At 45.9% G+C, this 19855-nt stretch overlaps 1 protein-coding gene across 1 annotated transcript in view; it reads left to right on the top strand.

The window, feature by feature from the left end:
• The window catches only part of LOC108574685 (homeotic protein proboscipedia), a 49322-nt gene extending 30460 nt beyond the window's left edge, over positions 1 to 18862 (top strand). The window contains exons 2-3 of the mRNA XM_017937310.1: positions 16732 to 16874; positions 16973 to 18862. Of these exons, the coding sequence (XP_017792799.1) occupies positions 16732 to 16874; positions 16973 to 18862 (2033 nt within the window). The remainder of the gene's footprint in view (positions 1 to 16731; positions 16875 to 16972) is intronic.
• The last annotated feature ends 993 nt before the right edge of the window (positions 18863 to 19855 follow it).

Here is a 19855-nt window from a genome sequence, read left to right as displayed (position 1 = left end):
GGAGGAATTCAAATTTGTATAGATTAAAATAAACTTTTTATCCGCCCACGAGTTTCCGTCCCCCGATGGAAACTACGGAGAACATCTCGAAAACTTGCAGAACAAAGTCCAGGTGCAACGACATTCGCGACAAAAAAGGACCAACTTTCATTCTTCAAATTTAATTCCCAGAAATTATTCTACCTATCTCTCTCTCCAACACAAAAAGCAACTAATCAAAATTTGTACAAATTCCTTTCAAACCTATTCACTATGATAACATCGAGGAGATAAGAAATCGAAGGGTATAGGAGCTGATTACTAATCGTTCGATTACCCGACAGCCGAGGGTTAGGCTTATTTTTTTCCCGTGGACGCCGCGGCGCGTTCTTAATGGTATTACCAGGGGTGAAGTTCGTCCCAAAATTGGCCGGCCCTTTGTATTTTGATTATCGCCGGATTATTTTAATCACATTAGCGCTCCGCGAGCGAGGCAGGCCGCGCGCGTCCCGTCCGCCTGTTACGGCAAGGAGAGCTTCTCGCAAAATCAATCTCGCGTCTAATGGGAAGATGGCGCTTTTCATCCCCCCGGAGACCACTCCCGTTTTGCGTACCGGCCACCCTTCGTCTTGGGAATCGTTTTCCATCAGCCACCGCCGTTCACTTTCCCGATACAATGCCACCTTCGAATATTCCAATGGTGCATAAATAGGTGTCTTAAGCGTGGCCAATTAAAATGGCGCTTGCGAGAACTTTTCCAATTGCTGTGCGTTGGGAAAAAAGGTATTTTAATGCAAGTAGAGAATAAACGGGGTCACTGAACTTTTTGTCTGTGGAACAACAAAAATTGGAATTTTTAGGCACCTTAAGCGTGGCCAATTGAAATGGTACTTGCGAGAACTTTTCCAATTGCTGTGCGTTGGGAAAAAAGGTATTTTAATGCAAGTAGATAATAAACGGGGTTGTTGACCTTTTTGTCTGTGGAACGACAGAAATTGGATTTTTTGTTTAAAACGAGCCTGAAAATTTTGAGTTGCTCAATTATATTGCAGTATCGGTTTATTGTTTCGAGTTTTATGTTTGTGTATGAGTAACTTCGTTGGATGTAGGTGTGTGTAATTATTCAGTGGATTTTTACTCTTCCTTGCAATTAAATTTATAGAGTGTCACATTTTTAATGAATAGCTAAATTTCGTTGTGATAGTGAAAGCAAGAATGATAAAAAGAAAACTCCTCTAAAGTAGTCTTGAAGGACTCCAAGATCATCGACATTCTTCCTCCCTTGTTTCATTATTTTTTCACAGTTATGGAGGTATTTCAAGGCTATGATGTCATAGGTCGTTGAACTCGCCTCGATCTCGACCACAACGTAGCATTATAAAAAGCAGATATTAATATGCGGAAAAATATCGCTGACCTTGGGTTAATTTTCCTTCTATCGTCACTAGAAGCACATCCTCAAACCATACAAACTTCTCTCGGTCATTTCTCCTTACTTTCAACAGCAGTGGAAATAGTTTAAACGTTCGTTACAAGCGAAACACCCTGTTTCACAATTATCCAACAACGCTGCAATTTCTATCGAACAGCTCGCGCTCAAAGTGTTACCTAAGTATCTCCCCGAATGTTTTCATTAACATCAGTAACGTTCCTCGGACAATGATCCTTCTAAATTAACCGCAAACACCTGCAAACTCGCTGAAACGTTGAAAATCAAGGGGAAAAAGCAGCGGCTCGTCCAAGTTCGTCTCGATAGGATGGACTCGAAATGCGGAAGAGGTAACGGTATTCACGTATACGGCCACGTTCCATGGTACAAGGTGTATTTACGACGGTTCTGGACAACTCGTGCTCGTTGCAAAAAGAAAAGGAAAAAAAGAAACGAGCAAACGCGAAATTGATCACGGCGCGTTCCACCGTCCCTTCTGGCGGCCACGATTAGAATACGCCGCGCGCACCACCTGTAATTAGATAGCAGCTCGAGGACGACTCGTACAAATCGCCGGGATTACGGGGCGAGCCGAGTTTCTAGCTGTGTATCCGCGGATATTAACCGGCGCCACTATCTCGAAATACCGCAAAAATTCTGACGGATAGCCACGATCGGTCATCCGCGCGCTCGCGCTCGCGCGCACACACACACACACGAGCGCGCTTCGTTTCTTCCTATTAACCGACCTCGGTCATTTGCTTGTTCTCCACCGGTGTCGCGAGCCTTCTATTGCGTCACGAATCTATTTGCTTGGGAACCTTTCGGCGAACGCTCGTACAGGTGTTATTCTTCGAAGCGGATAATTAATCGTCCCCGCGGTTTTTTGGAGGAAAGGGACGCTCGTCGTGCGAAGTTGTCGGTAGGAGAAAGTTGGAGATTGTTCGAGCTTGCTTTCATTATCTCCGCTTTTAATTAATCACAGAGGTTATCGTAATCTTGGGAATTCTCTCGTTCGTTCAACCTCTTCAAACGTAATCAAACAACGTCGAACATGAACATACTGTAAAAATATCTAGAAATTTGAAACTTCACGATTGAACGAAAAACACGTCGATTGTCGTAATCTTGTTCAACATCTTCAAACGTAAACAAACAGTGTCAAACATGAATTTGTGTCAAAAATATCTACAGAGAAATCGAAGACTTGATGATTGAAAGAAGAACACGCCGATTATCGTAATCTTATTGAATATCTTCAAACATAATTAAACAGTGTCAAACACGAACCTGTTACAAAAATATCTACACAGAAATTAAAAACTTGATGATTGAAAGAAGAACACGTCGATTGTCGTAATCTTGTTCAACATCTTCAGACGTAATCAAACAGTGTCAAACACGAACCTGTTACAAAAATATCTACCAAAACTTGATAATTGATAATTGTTGAAGTTTGAATATGTATGAGTGTTCCATGTTTTCCAAACTTCGTCACTTTATACTGTAACAGCCTGTACAAACACTATCACAGCAGTCCTCGTAATTTCGCGTACATTCTAAACAGCCACTGTTCTCCATTTATCAAACCTCTCCAAACACAACGAAACCAAACCAAAACCAAACCCACCAGAAAAACCTACACACACATACACGAGCTATGGAAGCCAACGAAAGCTGACCGCAGTGGTCGCCGCACGCTGGTATCAAGGATCAAAGAGCAGCGATGAATTATTAGAGAATGGTGTCGTGACGTTTATCTCGACACGGGCGTGTAGCGTAATTTCAGAGGCGTGCAGAACCGATCGTGAACCACTGTGGCTGGTAGCCAAGCCAACAGCTGTCCCGTGGTTTCGTTTTACCTTCTCGTAGTCGTTGTCGTCGTCGTCGTCTGGCTGTTGCTGCTACACGGTGGTTCGCGTGATCGTCGTGATCCTCGTGCATAACGTTGCAACGACGCCGGTTGCCGCGAGCACAGATTTGTTATCGTGACGACGCAGATAGAATCGAAAAATGAAGCCGCGGCGTGTAACCGGCAATTCTACGGGCTGCCGGCAATGAATCAAAACGACGTGCCAGCGGCAGAGTCCAGATCCGCTTCCTCGACACGTGCATTTTTCCCGATCCAAGGGGCCACCGCCGCCTTAAACCCGCGATCCACACCGATAAATCCTTTAGCCGTAATTAGCGCGGCCCCGGCTACAAGGTCCCCGGCGACGTTCATACATTTTTATAAGAACGTCCGTTCTGTTCCTTGGTCGTTCGAGCGACTTTGTTGTAGGCGTAGACGAAAGTCGAGGAGGAGGAAGGTGTGCTCCGGTGAAGTCGTTTGCATTTGTAGAAATTGTATTGTTAAGTGTTTTCTCGCTTCTTTTTTCTTTTCTGTAATGGCTTGTAACGATGCTTTGTGACAGTGACAATTGATAGAGTGTGGTATGTGGATGTAATGGGAATTTGACATAAGTTGCAACGGTGAGACGAGTGTTGTAGGAGGACTCTTGCGACACTCGGGCAATTTTGAGGGGATTGGTACTTGTGGTACTCTCTGCGACACTCTATCTACAGGACTCTGAGGATTTTTACAACTCTTTACGACTCTTCCTTCGCTTTCGTTCGGTACCAACCTACACGCAGGTTTCTTCGTTAAAAAATTGTCAACGCATCGTCCTACGCTTCTCGAAACTATACACAAAGAGATGCCATTTTTAAACACCAAGGATTAATTGAGTTACAAATCTCTGTAGCTTGTTGAACGAGAGGATTATTATACTTCAAGAACACCTTCCGCAAAAAAATATGCTTTACCTAAAATCACCTGCAAACAGCAGACAAGGTAATCTACCCACAAGAAATTCCCCAAAGAGCACCTTCGTATACCACCCAACCAAAAAGACCCGAAAACTTCCAACTGAAGAAGAATAAAAAAAAGAACACCGTACCTGTTCTCCAACGCTATCATCAATTCCAGCATCCCCCGTATCAAAGCATTCTCCGAAAAAATGCGCGTTTGGCAGGAAGATTGCACCGTGGTGGCATGGGAAGGGAGGAAATTCGTGAAAGAAGGAGGGACGACAGCCAGTGGTCGGGAAGGTGGCTGCCGTTGGGAGAGGAAGAGAGAGAGAGAGGAAGAGAGAGAGAGACTCGCGGAGATGCAGGCACGCGGGTCGAAGGTGGTCGCTCCACCCCGATGATTGCAGGTTGCATCGGCACGCCTTCAGCCTGAGCCGTCCAGTGCGGTGCGCGCGCGCGCATACACACCGAGTCCTCGGTCGCGGTTCTCCGGTCTTCTTCTCTTTCTTCGGTGCATCCAATTTTCTTTGCAGGAAGAAGGGCCCCGTGCTCAGTCCACGGCCACCATAATCACGTTGTACGCGGCCAACATGGCCGCCGCACCGCGGCGCAGCTGCCAGCGCCTCTCTTCTTCACCTCGCTGCGCCCTGCCACACTCCACTTCGCCTTTTTCTCCCCTGTTTTCACCTTTTCTCTACCCTTTCATTAATTTTTCGTCCCGGTTTTCCTCCTTTCTCTTCCTCTTTCGTACTCGCGCGATTCTTCCTCCACAGGTTCAACCATCGAATCGTCTCTCCCTTTTGCATTTCTTCGCTCGCGTGTACGTACTTGCTAAATATACAAGGTACGTGTATTTCTTTCTCTCTCTCTCTCTCTCGTTCGTATCTCTCGGCTAGGTATGGTTTGGAACGAAGGGTTTTTGCGGTAGAAGCGAACCGCGAAGCCACGGGAAGTTATGCTAATGCGACGAGCATCGGTTCTCGGAAAGAAACGTTCGCTCCGCGAAAAATGCGAGGGCCACACGGACACGCGAGAGGGGCAGAGAGGCGGGACGACGCGGCTCCCGCAGGAAGTCGGTAATAACAAGGTGCGCCCTGTCGTTACGTGCTTTCTTGCATATACGCGGTTTTACAGAGAGAGGAAGAGAAAGAGAGCGGATTACGGGGACATCACGCGTGTGCTACGGCCTGAACTTGCTCTAATGAACGGAAGGGGGCCTTCTCCATAATGAAACCGGCCCTCCGCCACCAAACGCGTTGATCTTCCACCGAAGATACACTTCTTGATCGTTTTCGCCCGACACCGGGGCGTTCCTGGATCTTCTCCGCTCTATGCTAGAGATAATGCGTCTAGGAGAAGGAGGAATCTGTAATAGTGATATTCTCCGTGGAGATTCTTGCAACTGGGAAGTCGCGAATACGAAGAATTCTATGATAAGTTAGGTAGTTCCTTTGGTGGTTTGCTTGGTTCGTTTTGAGGTTAGGTGACTGCGATTCTGGAGGATAGGGTTTGTAGCGATTTAAAGTATTAGGAAGCAAACCTGAAGGGTCTACTAAATTACTGAAATTCTTGGAAGAATTATCGAATATAGAATCGCGAGTTTGACTTGTCACAAGGTAAAGGGTTAAATCGTATACTTTCTGTAAGAACACAATGAGTGCCCCAAAAATTGGTAACTAAATCTAACCTACCCTAGCTATCACTATAAAAAGAGTACTTCGATTAATCTCAATTATTCCTCCAAAAAATGGTATTTAAACTTAGACTTCCTTATTAACCCTTCGAGGACGATATATACCTTCACAAAACACTACGAATGCAACCAATAAACTTACAAATTTTTCAGCAATAAAAATAGTTACAATGATCACGAACTCCTGTATCGAAAAAAAAAATTTGAAGTAGTAATCCGTACTTCGATACGTCGCGTAGTCCTCCGTCCGCAAAGAGTTAAAACTCCCAGAAAATTCACCCCCCACTCGAAAAAACGTTCCTCGCGTAGAAAAGCCTAAGTGTGAAGCACAGAACGAGCAAACGAGGGAAACAATCGGTCCGGCAGTGAAACTGGAGCAGCAAGGTGGGAAATATTTTGCGGGTTGCGGTGGTGGGCCGCGATTCTTGCCACGACTCGGCCCCCGTTAATTGATTATAGCCCGTACGGGCCGCGAGCCCTCGAAAAGCAAAGCGAGGGCAGCAACCGTTCCACAGCCCACCCTTCTCTATACTACAATATATAGTACACGTTTAGTTTCGTTCGTTTCCCTTTCCCGTTTCCAGGCTACGCCTTCGTATAAATCTGTAATGAGCCACAGTTTACGACGATTCTTCCCCGCACCTCGTATACCCACTAGCCATTCGTGCGTTTCCTCCGGCGATTTATCCGCCACAAATTACCCGATCGCCCCGTGTTGTGCTACCCCGTCATCAGACGATGAATAATTTTTCGATCGTTAGACTCTGAAATACTTCCTCGAACAGCGTCGAGTCTGAGAGAGAGAGAGAGACGATTGTACCATGTTTGATTATCGAAGCGTTGGTTATTTCAAGTTGTGATTATTTTCTCGTACTTTTTCTTTACTCTGTCTGTCTCTGTCTCTGTTGGTTCGATAATGCAAGGGAATATTAGAGCGTACCGTGGAAGGAGAATTATCTGGACACCTGGAGAGACGTACTGGTCTAGCGATTGCGCTCGGTGAACGCGTTCGAGTGCCTGGCTATTTGTGTTTCTGGCGCTCGGGAGAAAGTTGGCCTCTCCTTTGGGAGGCTGTTGCAGCTCGCTTCTTTCGTAAACTGTGTAGAAAGCTTTGAATATTTTTTTTTTTTTCTTCCATTCTGAGTGTGTTTGTTGCGACACTGTGCAGTGTGAGATGGAGTTTTGGAGAAGTTTGCGTTTGGAGGTACTACAATTTGAAGGATCGATGAGGAATCCTCGAATATTTCTAAGATTCAAGGCTGAGTTGGAAATATCTTAATTTGCAAGGTACAGCTTCCAAAAGTTCACATTCGAAGATATTTAAAGAGTCTGAAGAAAATTTGAAGGATCAATGAAAATCCTCGAATAATTCACTCAAAACGTGGATACCTGAAGAACGAAGAGTAGTCAGATTCAAGGCTGATTTGGAAATATTTTAACTCGGAAGATAGAGCTTCCAAAAATTTCCATTTGAGAATATTTAAAGAATGTAAAGAAAATTTAAAGAATCAACGAAAAATTCTCAAATAATTCACGTAGCACATAGACACAAGAACAGTGAAGAAGACAAGATTCAAGGCTAATTTCCAACTACTTCAATTAGCAAGACCTTTGAAGATATGGCAATTCAAAGAATTAACCGAGTAATTCTTAAACAATTCACTGAGCACGTGGATACGAGAAGAAGAGCGAAGGATAGTAAGATTCAAGGCTGACCTGAAGCGCTCTAGAATCTCGAAATGATCGAGGGGTTATCGATTAGCCGCGCGAGGAGTATCGGTTCTCTACCTGTTTCGGACACGGAACCGGCTGTCTCCTCGTTTGTTTCGAAGTCTCGTCACTCATTTTTCATGCGTTTACGCGGCCCTCGACGTCCAAGGGGACGAAGAAAGATAGGTATAGAACGGAATAGAGGAGAAAGAAGAGAGAGAGAGAGAGATAGGCTCTCCTCTGTTGTTCGCGTCAGTCGATAGAGCCGCTCTTTCCGTCCTTTGTTCTAGCCCGCAAGTTTTCTTCCTGCGGGCCAAGGGGGAAACAAAAGACAAATTACAAAGACGGCCATCATGTGACCCTTCCCACCTGTCTATAGGGAACTGGCCCGGCCAACGAGACCGGATAGAAGGAACTCTTCCAGTCGTCGAGGTTCAGAAAATACCGCTCGGTGATCGTGGACCACTTTTCTCCTTCGTTTCATTGCGATATTTCTTTCATTTAACCCTTGTGTCGGTAACCACAATTGTCTACTTTATCGTCCAATTTTGGTCCTGGCAAACTTTAAGTAGACACGGACAGGAAATGAGCCAAATAACCAATTTCTGGAAGGATATTAAAATCTTCGAAATGTTTGATAAAATATTTAATTTAATAAGATAAAATTTTTGAAGTGAGAATGTGCAAAAGGGTTAAATCTACATATTCGTTGGAATTTCTTTTCAGGAAGGTACTTAATTATTCGAAGCTCTTGATTAAATTCGGAGATCTATGTTTGACGAAAGGGTTGAGTTTTGCATCCTATTTTCACCGATACTTCACGGACGAATCAGAAGAACAAGGACGGCACGATGAACCGTAAGACCGACTCAGAACTGTGGTTTCCAGCAGGAAACACATTCTGTCATTTTGTTACGCCGCGAAGAGACCGCGCGAAGCGACGGCCGACGGCTCGTACCCGCTCGACGAATGACAAACCCTCCGCGTCTAACAAGACCACTGTTATTTTAATAATACCCCAAACTGTTTCCGTCATTTTTTCCTCTGGTCTCTATTTTAAACCCTGGAATTCTCATCTCGAATGAAACCGCCTCTCGATTCTATCCATCTTTCCAAATATAATACGTAGATTACATAATACCAGAAGAAATGTCACTTCACAATTCAATTTTACGGTACAATTTAGAAATTTACAAGAAAATTCGAAAGTACGAAGGGAAACAAACGCAGAATTATTTTTTTCAAATTATTCTTTCAGTGTCCACTGTGATTTTGACAATATTAAAGAAGAGCCTCTTTTCATCCCTTAGGGATGACTAGAGAGGCCAGAGCCGGGAAAGAAGATTTCTGCCGCAAGGTGTTCACGAAAGCAAAGCAGAGTGTAGCCGGCGTTTCGAGAGCGTGTCACGGTATTCCGAAATACAGAATCTATTTCGGTGACGCGTGTGTTCCTCGACCCATCACTCGGCGCTCTTCATTCTGAGACTCGAGACCTGACAGTTCGTCATCCCCTTGGCCACTCGAGGCAAGAATGAGCGGCTATCGACCACGGTATTTTCGGTGCCGGTGAAAGAACCGTAAAGTAGCAATTCCCCTCGCTATTTCCGTTCGCCGGCGAACACAGTCGGTGTATCGAAATTTTTACCAAAGTCCGATCAATCTTAACTCTTCAATTTCTCTTCTATTTTCCAAAATTTTCACTGTATCCAAGTTACCAAAAATTTCCGCGGATTGAAATGCTTGTAACGGAGGATCAACCCTTTGACTTACGAATTAGAGAATAAAATTATCAATTTTAACCCTTCCATCTCCGTCCAGTCTCCTTCCTTCCCTTCAAATTCTCTTCTATGTTCCAAAATTTTCACTGTATCCAAGTAACGAAAAATCGCGACACTGTTCAATTTCTGAATCGCGAAATTTTTCTAATTTCTTCGTAACGGAGGATCGACCCTTCGACTTACAAAATTATTCAAAGCACACAACCCTACGTCACAGTTCCGACGTTCTAATCTTTCCTCCTAAAAGTCTCTCTCGCGTAAAACTGTTCGTTACTCAACTCGCTGTCCGAGTCTCGCTCGAGACGGACTGTCGAAGGGTTAATTATTCCTCGAAATCTCCGAGAAAGCAAGCGTCGACGAAGAAACTCGCCCGCGAAGTCGGTCGATTACGCAATCGCCGAATCAAACGACATCCCACCAGCCGTAAAGCAACAAAGGAATCTCCGCGTTCTCCGCTCTAGGCCGGGCACAGTTGACGAGACAGAAATCGCTCGAAACGATGAAATAAGCGGCGATAGAAACGGCGACGCACGATAAATCACGTCTTTTGTGCCTAAGCTTCTTATTTTCATTCCCTTACCGACACTTACGTCATCGATGACTAATATATTCCCTGGGTGGTACGCTCTGTCGAGGGAAAAGAATCACTTAGACAGTTCTCGTTATTTGTTTTCCACGATTTAGAACGCGTTTCGTTCCGCGCGCAACAATGGCTCGCGTGCGTCTAACACACCTCTTCGATTCTTCGCCGTACGTGAGCGTACAGTCCTCTTCCCGTCCTCTTGGGTCGTCTTTGTCGTCGCTTCTCGGTGGACGCACACCGCGCTCTCGCGTCGGCCATCATTTATTTCTGGTGTCTGAAAAAGCGCGCGCAGTGCAAAAGGTTAATAGCTTTCGCCTCGGTAGTTTATATCAGTAATTTCTTGTCCATCGTTTCGTCATTATCCTTCAGTTTCCTCTCTCCCTCCCCTCGCCGTCTCTTCGTCAACTTTTCCACGAGTTGACGCAAGATCACCGGGCGAATTTACAATACGGAGGTTCCCTTAAGAGGTTTCGTGCGCCGCGCCGGAATGTTGCTCAGGGCATTATAGCGTTGTTATCAATTACTTTTGTCGACAACCTAACCAGTCTTGCTTTTCCCTTTCGTTCTGGATTAGAGTCAATTATACTCTGCATGATTTATCAGATGGTATTATTAGACGGTTGTTATTGATGGTTAACGAGATTCTTTGGATCCGTGTCGATTTGTTACATTGTTTCGAGGGCTCTTTTTTTTGTGTTTCGTCGATATCGTGTTTTGTACATCGGTGAGAAAGAATTGTCGAAGATAGTACGAGTGTTTTAGAGTTCGTTGAAGGATAATCGTGGTTAATTTCCAAGGGTAGACTGGTATAATTGTTGAGGCGAAGAGCAAGATCGTGTACATTTTCCTCTAGGGAATATCGCATTCTTCTACTTAATTCCAAGTTGTTGCATGTTTCGATAAAAAGGAACACAAGCGTTGGCGTGAGAATACTCGGTTTGGAATTAGCATAAAAATCTCATTCATCGCGATAATCGTAGCCGGAGGATCGTAACGTTGTACGTGCATGCGCTACCATTGCAGATAAACGTCTTTATCAATCGGGCGAACCTAATTTCTCCACGCTTAAAACTACACTTCCATATTTAGAATTTTATGTACACTGTGATATTTTCGGAGAGATTTCTTTCAGAGATTCGTTAATTCGTCGAGGGGAGTTTTCAGAGATTCCCATTTATCATTAATTTCACGGTATTTTCCATACTTTTCGAAGTGATCAAACGGCATATAGATGGAGAGATCTCTAATTTCACAATCCACAATGTTTTCCATATTCTCAAATTTTTTCTGAGTTATCATACGAGCGCAAAGATTGATAAGAGCAAAAACTCTTTCCAGTGTTCTCGAAAACCCGCGAGAAGAGAGATTCACTCCTTTGCAAACCCAAACGACAGGTGGCTAATTTCCCAAAATTCCACGCTCGACAATATTTTCCATGCGTTAAAAGGGGCACAGAGATTGATAAGAGCGGAAATTCGGTGTCGTCCGTGGAAAAGGGACGAGACACGGCCAATAGGCGTGGAATATCGGCTGATTGACAGGTCCGTCCAGCCAATCGCGAGACCGAAATGCTGATGAGGCCCACGTCAATCACGCGATACTTCCATCTCGCCCGGCACACGCACCCCTCTAGCCGCCCTTATCCCCTGAAAAGCCCACGCGCGGGATTTGCCGAGTTTCGAGCACGCCACCCTCTCTTTTCTGCACGCTCTCGTTCTTCCAACCCTCTTCGCCCCCTCTCTCTCTCTCTCTCTCTCTCCACGCAGCCATTTGGTTTCAATAATTATGGTTCGTGCCGTTTCAGCCGGAGCTCTAGAAGACAGGCAGGGATTTCGCGTTGAAAATGTCGATACGAAGTTGTCTGACGCTTTCGATGAAGTTTTGTAGCACGAAGTTGCGAAGATGGAAGGTTTCCCGGAGTGTTGGTTGATGTTGCAACGGCTAAGTGTTGACGACGAAGAGTGATATAGATGATGTTGGGATGGAAATTGTGATAACTGAGAAATGGAGATACCGTAGTTTCACGGTTACTGTCAATTTCATACGGCAGAAAGCTATTTCATTGTAACGTTAATTCTCCGAAATATTCTGAATTAATTTTCCCGAAGAGAATCGTTCTTCTAACCCCAGAAGAGCTGCCTGGGTCAAAAATGACCCATTAGTAACTTCTCAATAGCGAACTTTTACGTATCGAAAGCCTCGTTGAAAAATTAGATTCTCATCCGTAGAAATGAAAGTCAGAATGCTACAAACGAACGTTCATTTTTTTTCACAAAGTTGCTAAAGAGTGATTTCGACTCGGTCGACGTTTCTAGCGTTGAAAATGTAGAACTACCCTCTCTCGCGGTCTTCAGAAACAATTCTCCCAAGAGGACCATATCTCCCAGAGAGAAAAAAATCTAAAACACTCCCACATCGGTGAACCACCATAACCACACCTCTTTCACACGCGAGCGAATACAAAAATTTCCACGCTATTACGATCGTTTCCCGGAATCTCTCCACCCCGAACCGCGTTCCGATCCGAGTCGCGATAACGATGCCGCCGCGATACTTAATGGGACGAGAGAACGCGATCGATCCTCGACCGCGGAACATCGAAAAACGAAGGGAAAAAAGGGGCGAGAGAGAGAGAGAGAGAGACACGATGGAAGTCAGTGAAGCGTGCCGCGTTAAGTCAGACTTCGCCTAAAACTCGTTTTATCGGAGTTCTATAAATTGTGGCGAAAAGGCACGGCACGCCGCGTAGGCTCCTCCGTTGAATTCGCACGAAAACACAGTGCCGCTAATTTCATAGGAGCCGATGATTTATGGTCCGCTGCAGCGTTCCGTTATTGCACCGGCCACGATGGAACAAGGATACGTCTCGCAAGCCTCACGGAGCGTAAATGTCGGCTGGTGACGCGTTAATAGGCAGCTCGACCTTGACTTTTAAGCAGCGTAATTAACGAATCAGCGACACGCTGCGAGAGAAAGAGAGGGAGGAATCCAAATGGACGATGGGATCTGCGAATCTTGTTGCTCCTTAACCCTCTCGCAGATTTTAGCACGCGGCCGTAAAATCCTTTATTTCGGCGTACTGACAATTTTCTTTTTCAATTTGAAAATTTGTCGTTCTGAAAGTTAAGGCGGAAACACGAATCAAGGTGAAAGTGTGTCGAAAGGCGCGAGACAATTATCAAAGCGTCTATAGGCAGCGAAAGGGTTAAAACAGCTTCTTCTGTGTTTAACCCGTATTTAAACTCGGTTCCCTTCTCAAATTCAATCTCCTTAATTTATCGAATGAATGAAAATTATATTGCAAACACGAACTTGATATGAAAAATCCCTTGATAAACAAACTACTGTGCTGTACTCAATTTTAAATCAACTCGTCTTCCCAGTTAACAAAAACTGACGCGCAATGGAGCGAAAAGTATTAATTCATCACGTACACTAAGTACCGGCCAAAAGTTTGGGATCACTGTGCGCTGCAAGTTACATGAAAATTTACAGAAAAAAGTAAGCAATTTCAAGAACTTTTTAACGAATTTCTTATAATTTATATTAATCGAAACGGGGTGAATTGCTATTGATCCATGTCTATTGGTCTATGACAAGTGATTCCAAATTTTTGGCCGGTAGTGTATATACTACATAAAAGCGATAGATTATTTCCAAATTTGAAAAAAATCCTTCTGAACAGACTGATACTTTATAACTTCAACGAAAGATCGCAAGCAAAACTTTCCAACGTCGATTCGCAAATACCGCATCTACCTATATATCGGTTCGATCAACTATACAAAATAAAGACAACGTTCGCGTGGCCCTCGAAGCGATCAGATAGAAGTATCGACGGCAAATCCCAAGATGGAAATATCGATAAGGGCCGTGTCACTCACGCGAACACGCTTCTACCCCTACTAACTCACGGTTACTCTATGAAAACTCCACGTGCAGACTTAGCCGCGCCCCTCTCGCCATCCCCTTCGTCCATCTTTCACCCTCTTTCTTCGTTTCTTTTTCATCCAGCTCGTCCCTTTTCTCGGTCTCTCCTTCCACCCCATCGCGACTCATCCCGCCGCGAGAAACCGTCCCCTCGTCCCCCAACCCTCCCGTCTACACGCACGCCATGGGGTAGTTTAGCATCTCAGCCCTACGACCATACCTCCCCTACCCGCGTCGCCCCGTTTCTTCTCCTTTTTTGCTCTTTTTTTCTTGCTGCTTCTCCGAGAGAAAAAATTCGTGCAACGGTTTCACCATGTGAGGCATTAGGGTGTCCAGGTGGGACGGTGATCGGTTATGGTAGCAGGAATCTGGCCGATTGGACGGAAAATTCGACGTGTGATTGAATTGTATTGGATGGATCGGGAAGACTGATTGTCTCTGTTAACCCTTTCGTCGACGTTCGTAGAAAATGTTTATTTGTACTCTACGTGTGTTGCGGGAGGAAGGAGGAAGATGGGAAGAAATTTTTATGTCCGGGAAAGGTTTAAACGCTTGATTTATGACTTTCTTTTGCTGAATACGCGTAAGTTAGTTACTGTTTCAGTACTGTATTAGATGAGAAAACTGGTGTATTATAGATTAATTATGTTTGGTAAGCCTCAGTCTCGTGAATTAGAACGAAAGTCGGAATTGAAATTAACTGTTCTCAGTAATACAACTGTTTTCGTCGCAACATGACCAAAATCTGTGCCACAAGGACTGGCTTGTTATAAAGCAAGGGGTTAACGACCTTGTTCACTGGTGTCCATTGTAAATTACACGATACTTCACATATAACTAAACTTTGACCATAAATAAAACACTTGATATTTCGTGAAAACTCTATATATGAAATATTTCTGTTAAAAAATTGAAAATATAATCACACGGATACACTGCTAGCGAAAGGACGAACAGGCAATCCTTCCAAGCTTGCCACCTCGTACTACAAACCTTGATTAAAAAGAAGAGTGTCTTCCCAACTCTCGCTTCACATAATTCACCTAACCGATCCTCCGCTGCATCATAAATAAAAATATCCTCCAACCAGGATATTTGCAGCGTCTATTAAAAAATACCAACGAGCCTCTCTCTCTCTCCCTTATCCTTCGGCGAAACGATGAAAAAAAGAAAAAAGCCAAGAATAAAAGTAACGTTCTCAGAAATAACGATTCAATTATTATTCCCGCGACAGTGAACAATCGCAAACGCGGTAAACGTCGTTCATGCTCCAAGGCGAACCGGTTCAATTTTCATACAAAGCAGCGCGCGAGTGTTACGCGCGCCTGTTTCGTCATCGTCCAAGGCAAAAAGAAAAGAAAAAAAAAGGACGGTTTCAAGAAGAAGACGAAGAAGAAGAAAAGAGAAAAGAAACACGCACACGCGGCGAAGAAATATAAAAAAAAAAAGCGTCATGTTGTTACAAGGTGGATTAGCAAGCGGCGGCCGCGGCGGCGGTTTGGAAAAATCGATTCCAGCGAACGCGTCGAGTTAATTGCCGTTGCTTTATCGGCCACACGTTTTCCCGGCTGAATTTTGCATTAAGCCGAGCGGCGGCCATTTTAAATATTCCCTCCTCGCGAGCTTCTCGAGGCGGCTCTCGGCTATCGCGCGAGCGTTTGCAAGCATATAGACTTTGATTGAAATATTACCCGCGTGTCAGCCGCCCGGTAAAATCCTATAATTACGATAGCGGACTATTAATGATTGTTTACATCGTTTCCAGCGCGAAAATTACTATACGCCCTGGCTAAGACAGAGAAAAGGATAGACAAAGAGCGAGAGAGAATAACGTGGCTTGTTACTTGGAGGCTCGATAGAGCCGAAACGTCTCCTCTTCCTTCTGGTTACATCTAGCTTCCCTCGTTATCTCGCGACAAGTTTCTTACCAGATAATAATTACCAGAGATGTTTCGCATCGACACGGAATACCACGGGCTTAGAACTTGGCCGAAAGTTCGGAACGAACGCGGCGGAATCCTCGATGAAGCGACGCCTCAGACGAGAACGTCTGCATGGGGTGACTTCGAATCGCGCGCATTGTTCGCGCCATCCACTTCCGCTCTTCTACCACTCCCCCTACCTTCTACCCTGACACGCCTAAATGATCATTAATTAGGAAGCTGTTTGAGTGTGCTGTAATCGTGCAAAAAGCGTACGTTCTCTTTAGCGAATAAGGGCGGCACGGTTGTTTATGTGCCTTCTTCTCTCCCGATGGTGTTAACCCTTTCGTGCTTCAGAATCTTCTTGCTTGTGTATTCTTTTCGAAATCGTGGTTGATGTTCAAGCGTGACTGTGTGCGCGCGTGAGATGCTAATGATGCGTGGAATGTCTGGGACGTAAGTGGAAAAGCAGGGATTAACAAATTAGATTCCATTAATTATCGAGGAAAAAGAACAATACGAAAGGTTCGTAGGAACACTTTCACGGAGGATTCCGTACGTTAGACAGTGTGAGAAGCGAGCAACAGTACTTCTCGACACTTTTCCGAGAAACAGCCGGGGTACACTTACCGCTGATAACCAGCGAACACGCAACGTAATTATAATTTCTAATAAGCTCTCATTAACGCGGCGATTTGACGACTAATTAGCAGGCTCAGGTGTAACCTTTATTAGAGCAGACTTATTCAGCGCGACGAACACGCCTTTTGTGCCTGGCAAACGATCACCTCGAGATTCCACCGTTCGATAACGAAATATTCCGAGTCCGCGGCGAAAGAAAGAACTTCTGCTCTGAGGAATTGCAATTAAAGAACAAATCAAAGGGACAATACAAAGGGTGTGTTTACACGTTACAGAGAACGGCCTACCGAGGAGACTGAGAACAGCCTACACGAACACTCAGCTCTTGGAGCTGGAGAAGGAGTTCCACTTCAACAAGTACCTGTGCAGACCGAGAAGAATCGAGATCGCCGCGTCCCTGGACCTGACGGAAAGGCAGGTGAGGATGTTCTCGAGAGAAAAGTCCAAACAAAACCATCGTTCTCTTCAGCCTCTAAATTCGCCACGTAAACGAACATTTCGCTCCTCTGATTTCAGGTGAAAGTCTGGTTTCAAAATCGACGAATGAAGCACAAGAGGCAAACGCTGAGCAAAGAGGACGGCGACGAGAAGGACGGATCGACGTCCGACGGTATGGAGAAGTCGAAAGGTGAGAAGATGCTAACGCTGGACAGCGACGAGAAGAAGAGCTGCCACAACTGTGATATCTCTGGCGTGAGCGACGTGGGCAGCACTCTATCCGGCGACGTGACAGAGCTCACATCCTCCGGTCGTCGAAGCAGCAACAACAACAACACGCCTACAGCAACGAACAACAACAACAACAACAACAACAGCAATCCGGCGTTCAACGCGAACAGCAACGGAGCTAGCAGCGTCGGTAGCACCAACAGCGTGTCCAGTTCGTTCGAGAAGATGATAGCGGACGACGACTCCAGGTCTCAAGACGGCAGCGAGGTGACGTCGCCTAGCGTCGCCAAGAAACTGTCCAGCGACGTTAGGGTGAAAGTGGAGAGCGGTCACAAGAGTCCTAATCCGGGCAAACAGCAGATTTCCGTCAGCAAGAAGTCTCCGTCGGCTAACAGCAAGGAGCTCTGCTCGGTGAACAGCAACGGAGTGCTACTGGCTATGCCTGATTCTACAGTTAGCACACCTGTACTGCCCGGTCAAAATTCCACGAGAAGCCTGACGCCGTCTTCGACGCCAGGCACTCCTGTCTCTGTTCAATTGCAACAAGGAAGTCCTCTGGGTATTCAGGCTACTCACGCAGCCTATATGCAGAGACCAAGAAGCTCGCCGTCGTCTACCAGCTCCGTAGCTGCTCCCATGATGCACGGATCTACCAATGCTGGAACCATGTCTCCACATGCCGGAAGAAATCTGAGTAACAACCAACAGACGCATTTCCAGCAACAGCAAAACGTCTACCAGCCGACGTCAGCTATAGACTACAGGAATGGCGTGCCTAACAGACAGGCTGTACCAACAGGAACCCAGCAAACTCAGTCTCAGAACAACTACTGCACCAGGGACAGCTATCAGCAGCCTAGAATCTCGTATCCAGGCGAAGTTCATCCTCTCTACGCCAGGCAGAATCAAGTGCTAGGCTCGAGAGTAGGTCACCACGTTCGCGCGACGACAGGTGCCGCTTCTAGGACGATGTACAACGCCAGTATGCAGTTCCATCAGCAACAGAACCAGTACACCAACACCGGCGGAGAGTACAACGGCTATCCACAAGCTGGCCCGCCTTATCACGCTTCCTATCACCGATCCATGCAAGGCAGCAACGCTTACACCAGCGGCCAGGGTTACTCCGCTCAGCACGAGCAACCAGCCGAGAGTTACATGGCGCCAGGCAACTACGGCTACCCTAACAGCGGGAACTACCACGCAACCACCGAGAATCTAGCTTCCCATGGTCACGCCGCTGTCTCCGTGCAAACCGGCCAGCACTACTACAACGACATCCAACAGCAGCAGCAACATCAACAGCAACACACAGCAGAGGGCTACGTGACGCATCAGCCGCCTATGCATCCAAGTTCCAGCGATTACAGAGCCGGTACCAAGTGTCATCCGAACGCCTACTACGAGCAAACCAGTCAGATACACGTCCATCAAGGCGGAGAAGCGTCGAACATTCCAAACAGCTACGTCTCGTCGCCGGATCCGTTCCCAGCCCCGGGAATGACCACCACAGCGACAGCAATCGCTGCTGCCACAGCAGCGGTGATCACTCCGCCGGGAAGCGCGGCTCAGGCTGAAGGCAACGCGGACACCTACAACTACGGCAATTTTTACGCGGAACCTGTTCACACAGCAGCTCCTCCGCCATCGGCGGACAACAGCAACAGCTCGTCCGATTTCAACTTCCTGACGAACCTGGCGAACGACTTCGCACCGGAGTACTATCAGCTCAGCTGAGTTCACGAGACGGAGAATCCTTGTCAGCTGGACTGGAGCGACGAGCAGTGTCTGTTGAACGCGTTGTACTGATCGTCAAGGACGATTGTCGACGCACAGTGGTGTACAAGGACGTTTTCCTCGTCTCGCAGAGACGATGGATCGGTGTAGGAGTGTATTTTAGTTGGCTGATTATGGACTGTCGATTCGTGGGAGTTTCGTTGCTCTTCTCGGCGAGAATAGGACGAAACGGTGAAAAGGAGTGAAGAGTGGAAGACTGTTTCTCGATGGAGGAACAATAGAGAGAGGCGTTCTGTGAATTGTGGTAATTAAAACGGGACGATACGAACAATCGAAACGACCACGTCGATCGTTGTGAGAATTCGGTGTCTTGACGTACGGAACGCTCTGTTCTCCGAGTGTTAAACGATCCTCTGCCTGTTCGATTCGAGTCAAAGTGCACCGGTGACGAACTCTTCTGAATCATCGAAAAACGTCGAGGTTTTGAACTGTCATCTCCAAGGGGATTCTTGGATTATTTCAGAGGAACACTTTCGACGATCTTCAAGCCGGCCGTCACAATCATCTCCGTCCGTAACCAATGATTGCTTCAACTATACTGACGAATAATTGAAACAAGTTCGTCGAGAACGCGTGTGGAAAGGCCGGCTAGTAAGTGGATTCGCAACGGTGTGATTCGCGACATCGGCAGAGAGTGTGCGTGTGTATCTGTGTAAATAAATTAGAAGTAAAGAGAAAAAAAAAGAAATGGAGGAAAATAAAGAGGTGCAAGTGCAATCTTTCCGAGGCGCGTAAACGATTTCTATCAATAGCATAGCTAATTCGAACGGTGATCGAGACGAATCCTCGAACGAGAGAAATTCGCGTTGCTTGTCGCGACGCCATATTGTCGCGCACGCGGACCGTCCGTCGAAGTAACGACGAACATGAACCACTTTCGTTGTCTGCCGAGCGAAAAATACAAGAAGAAAAAACGTACATTCAGCTGACTAC

The sequence above is a fragment of the Habropoda laboriosa genome, unplaced genomic scaffold (assembly GCF_001263275.1).
Source record: "Habropoda laboriosa isolate 0110345459 unplaced genomic scaffold, ASM126327v1 scaffold203, whole genome shotgun sequence".
Taxonomy (NCBI): Eukaryota; Metazoa; Arthropoda; class Insecta; order Hymenoptera; family Apidae; genus Habropoda; species Habropoda laboriosa.
This window is presented reverse-complemented; position numbering and strand designations above follow the sequence as displayed.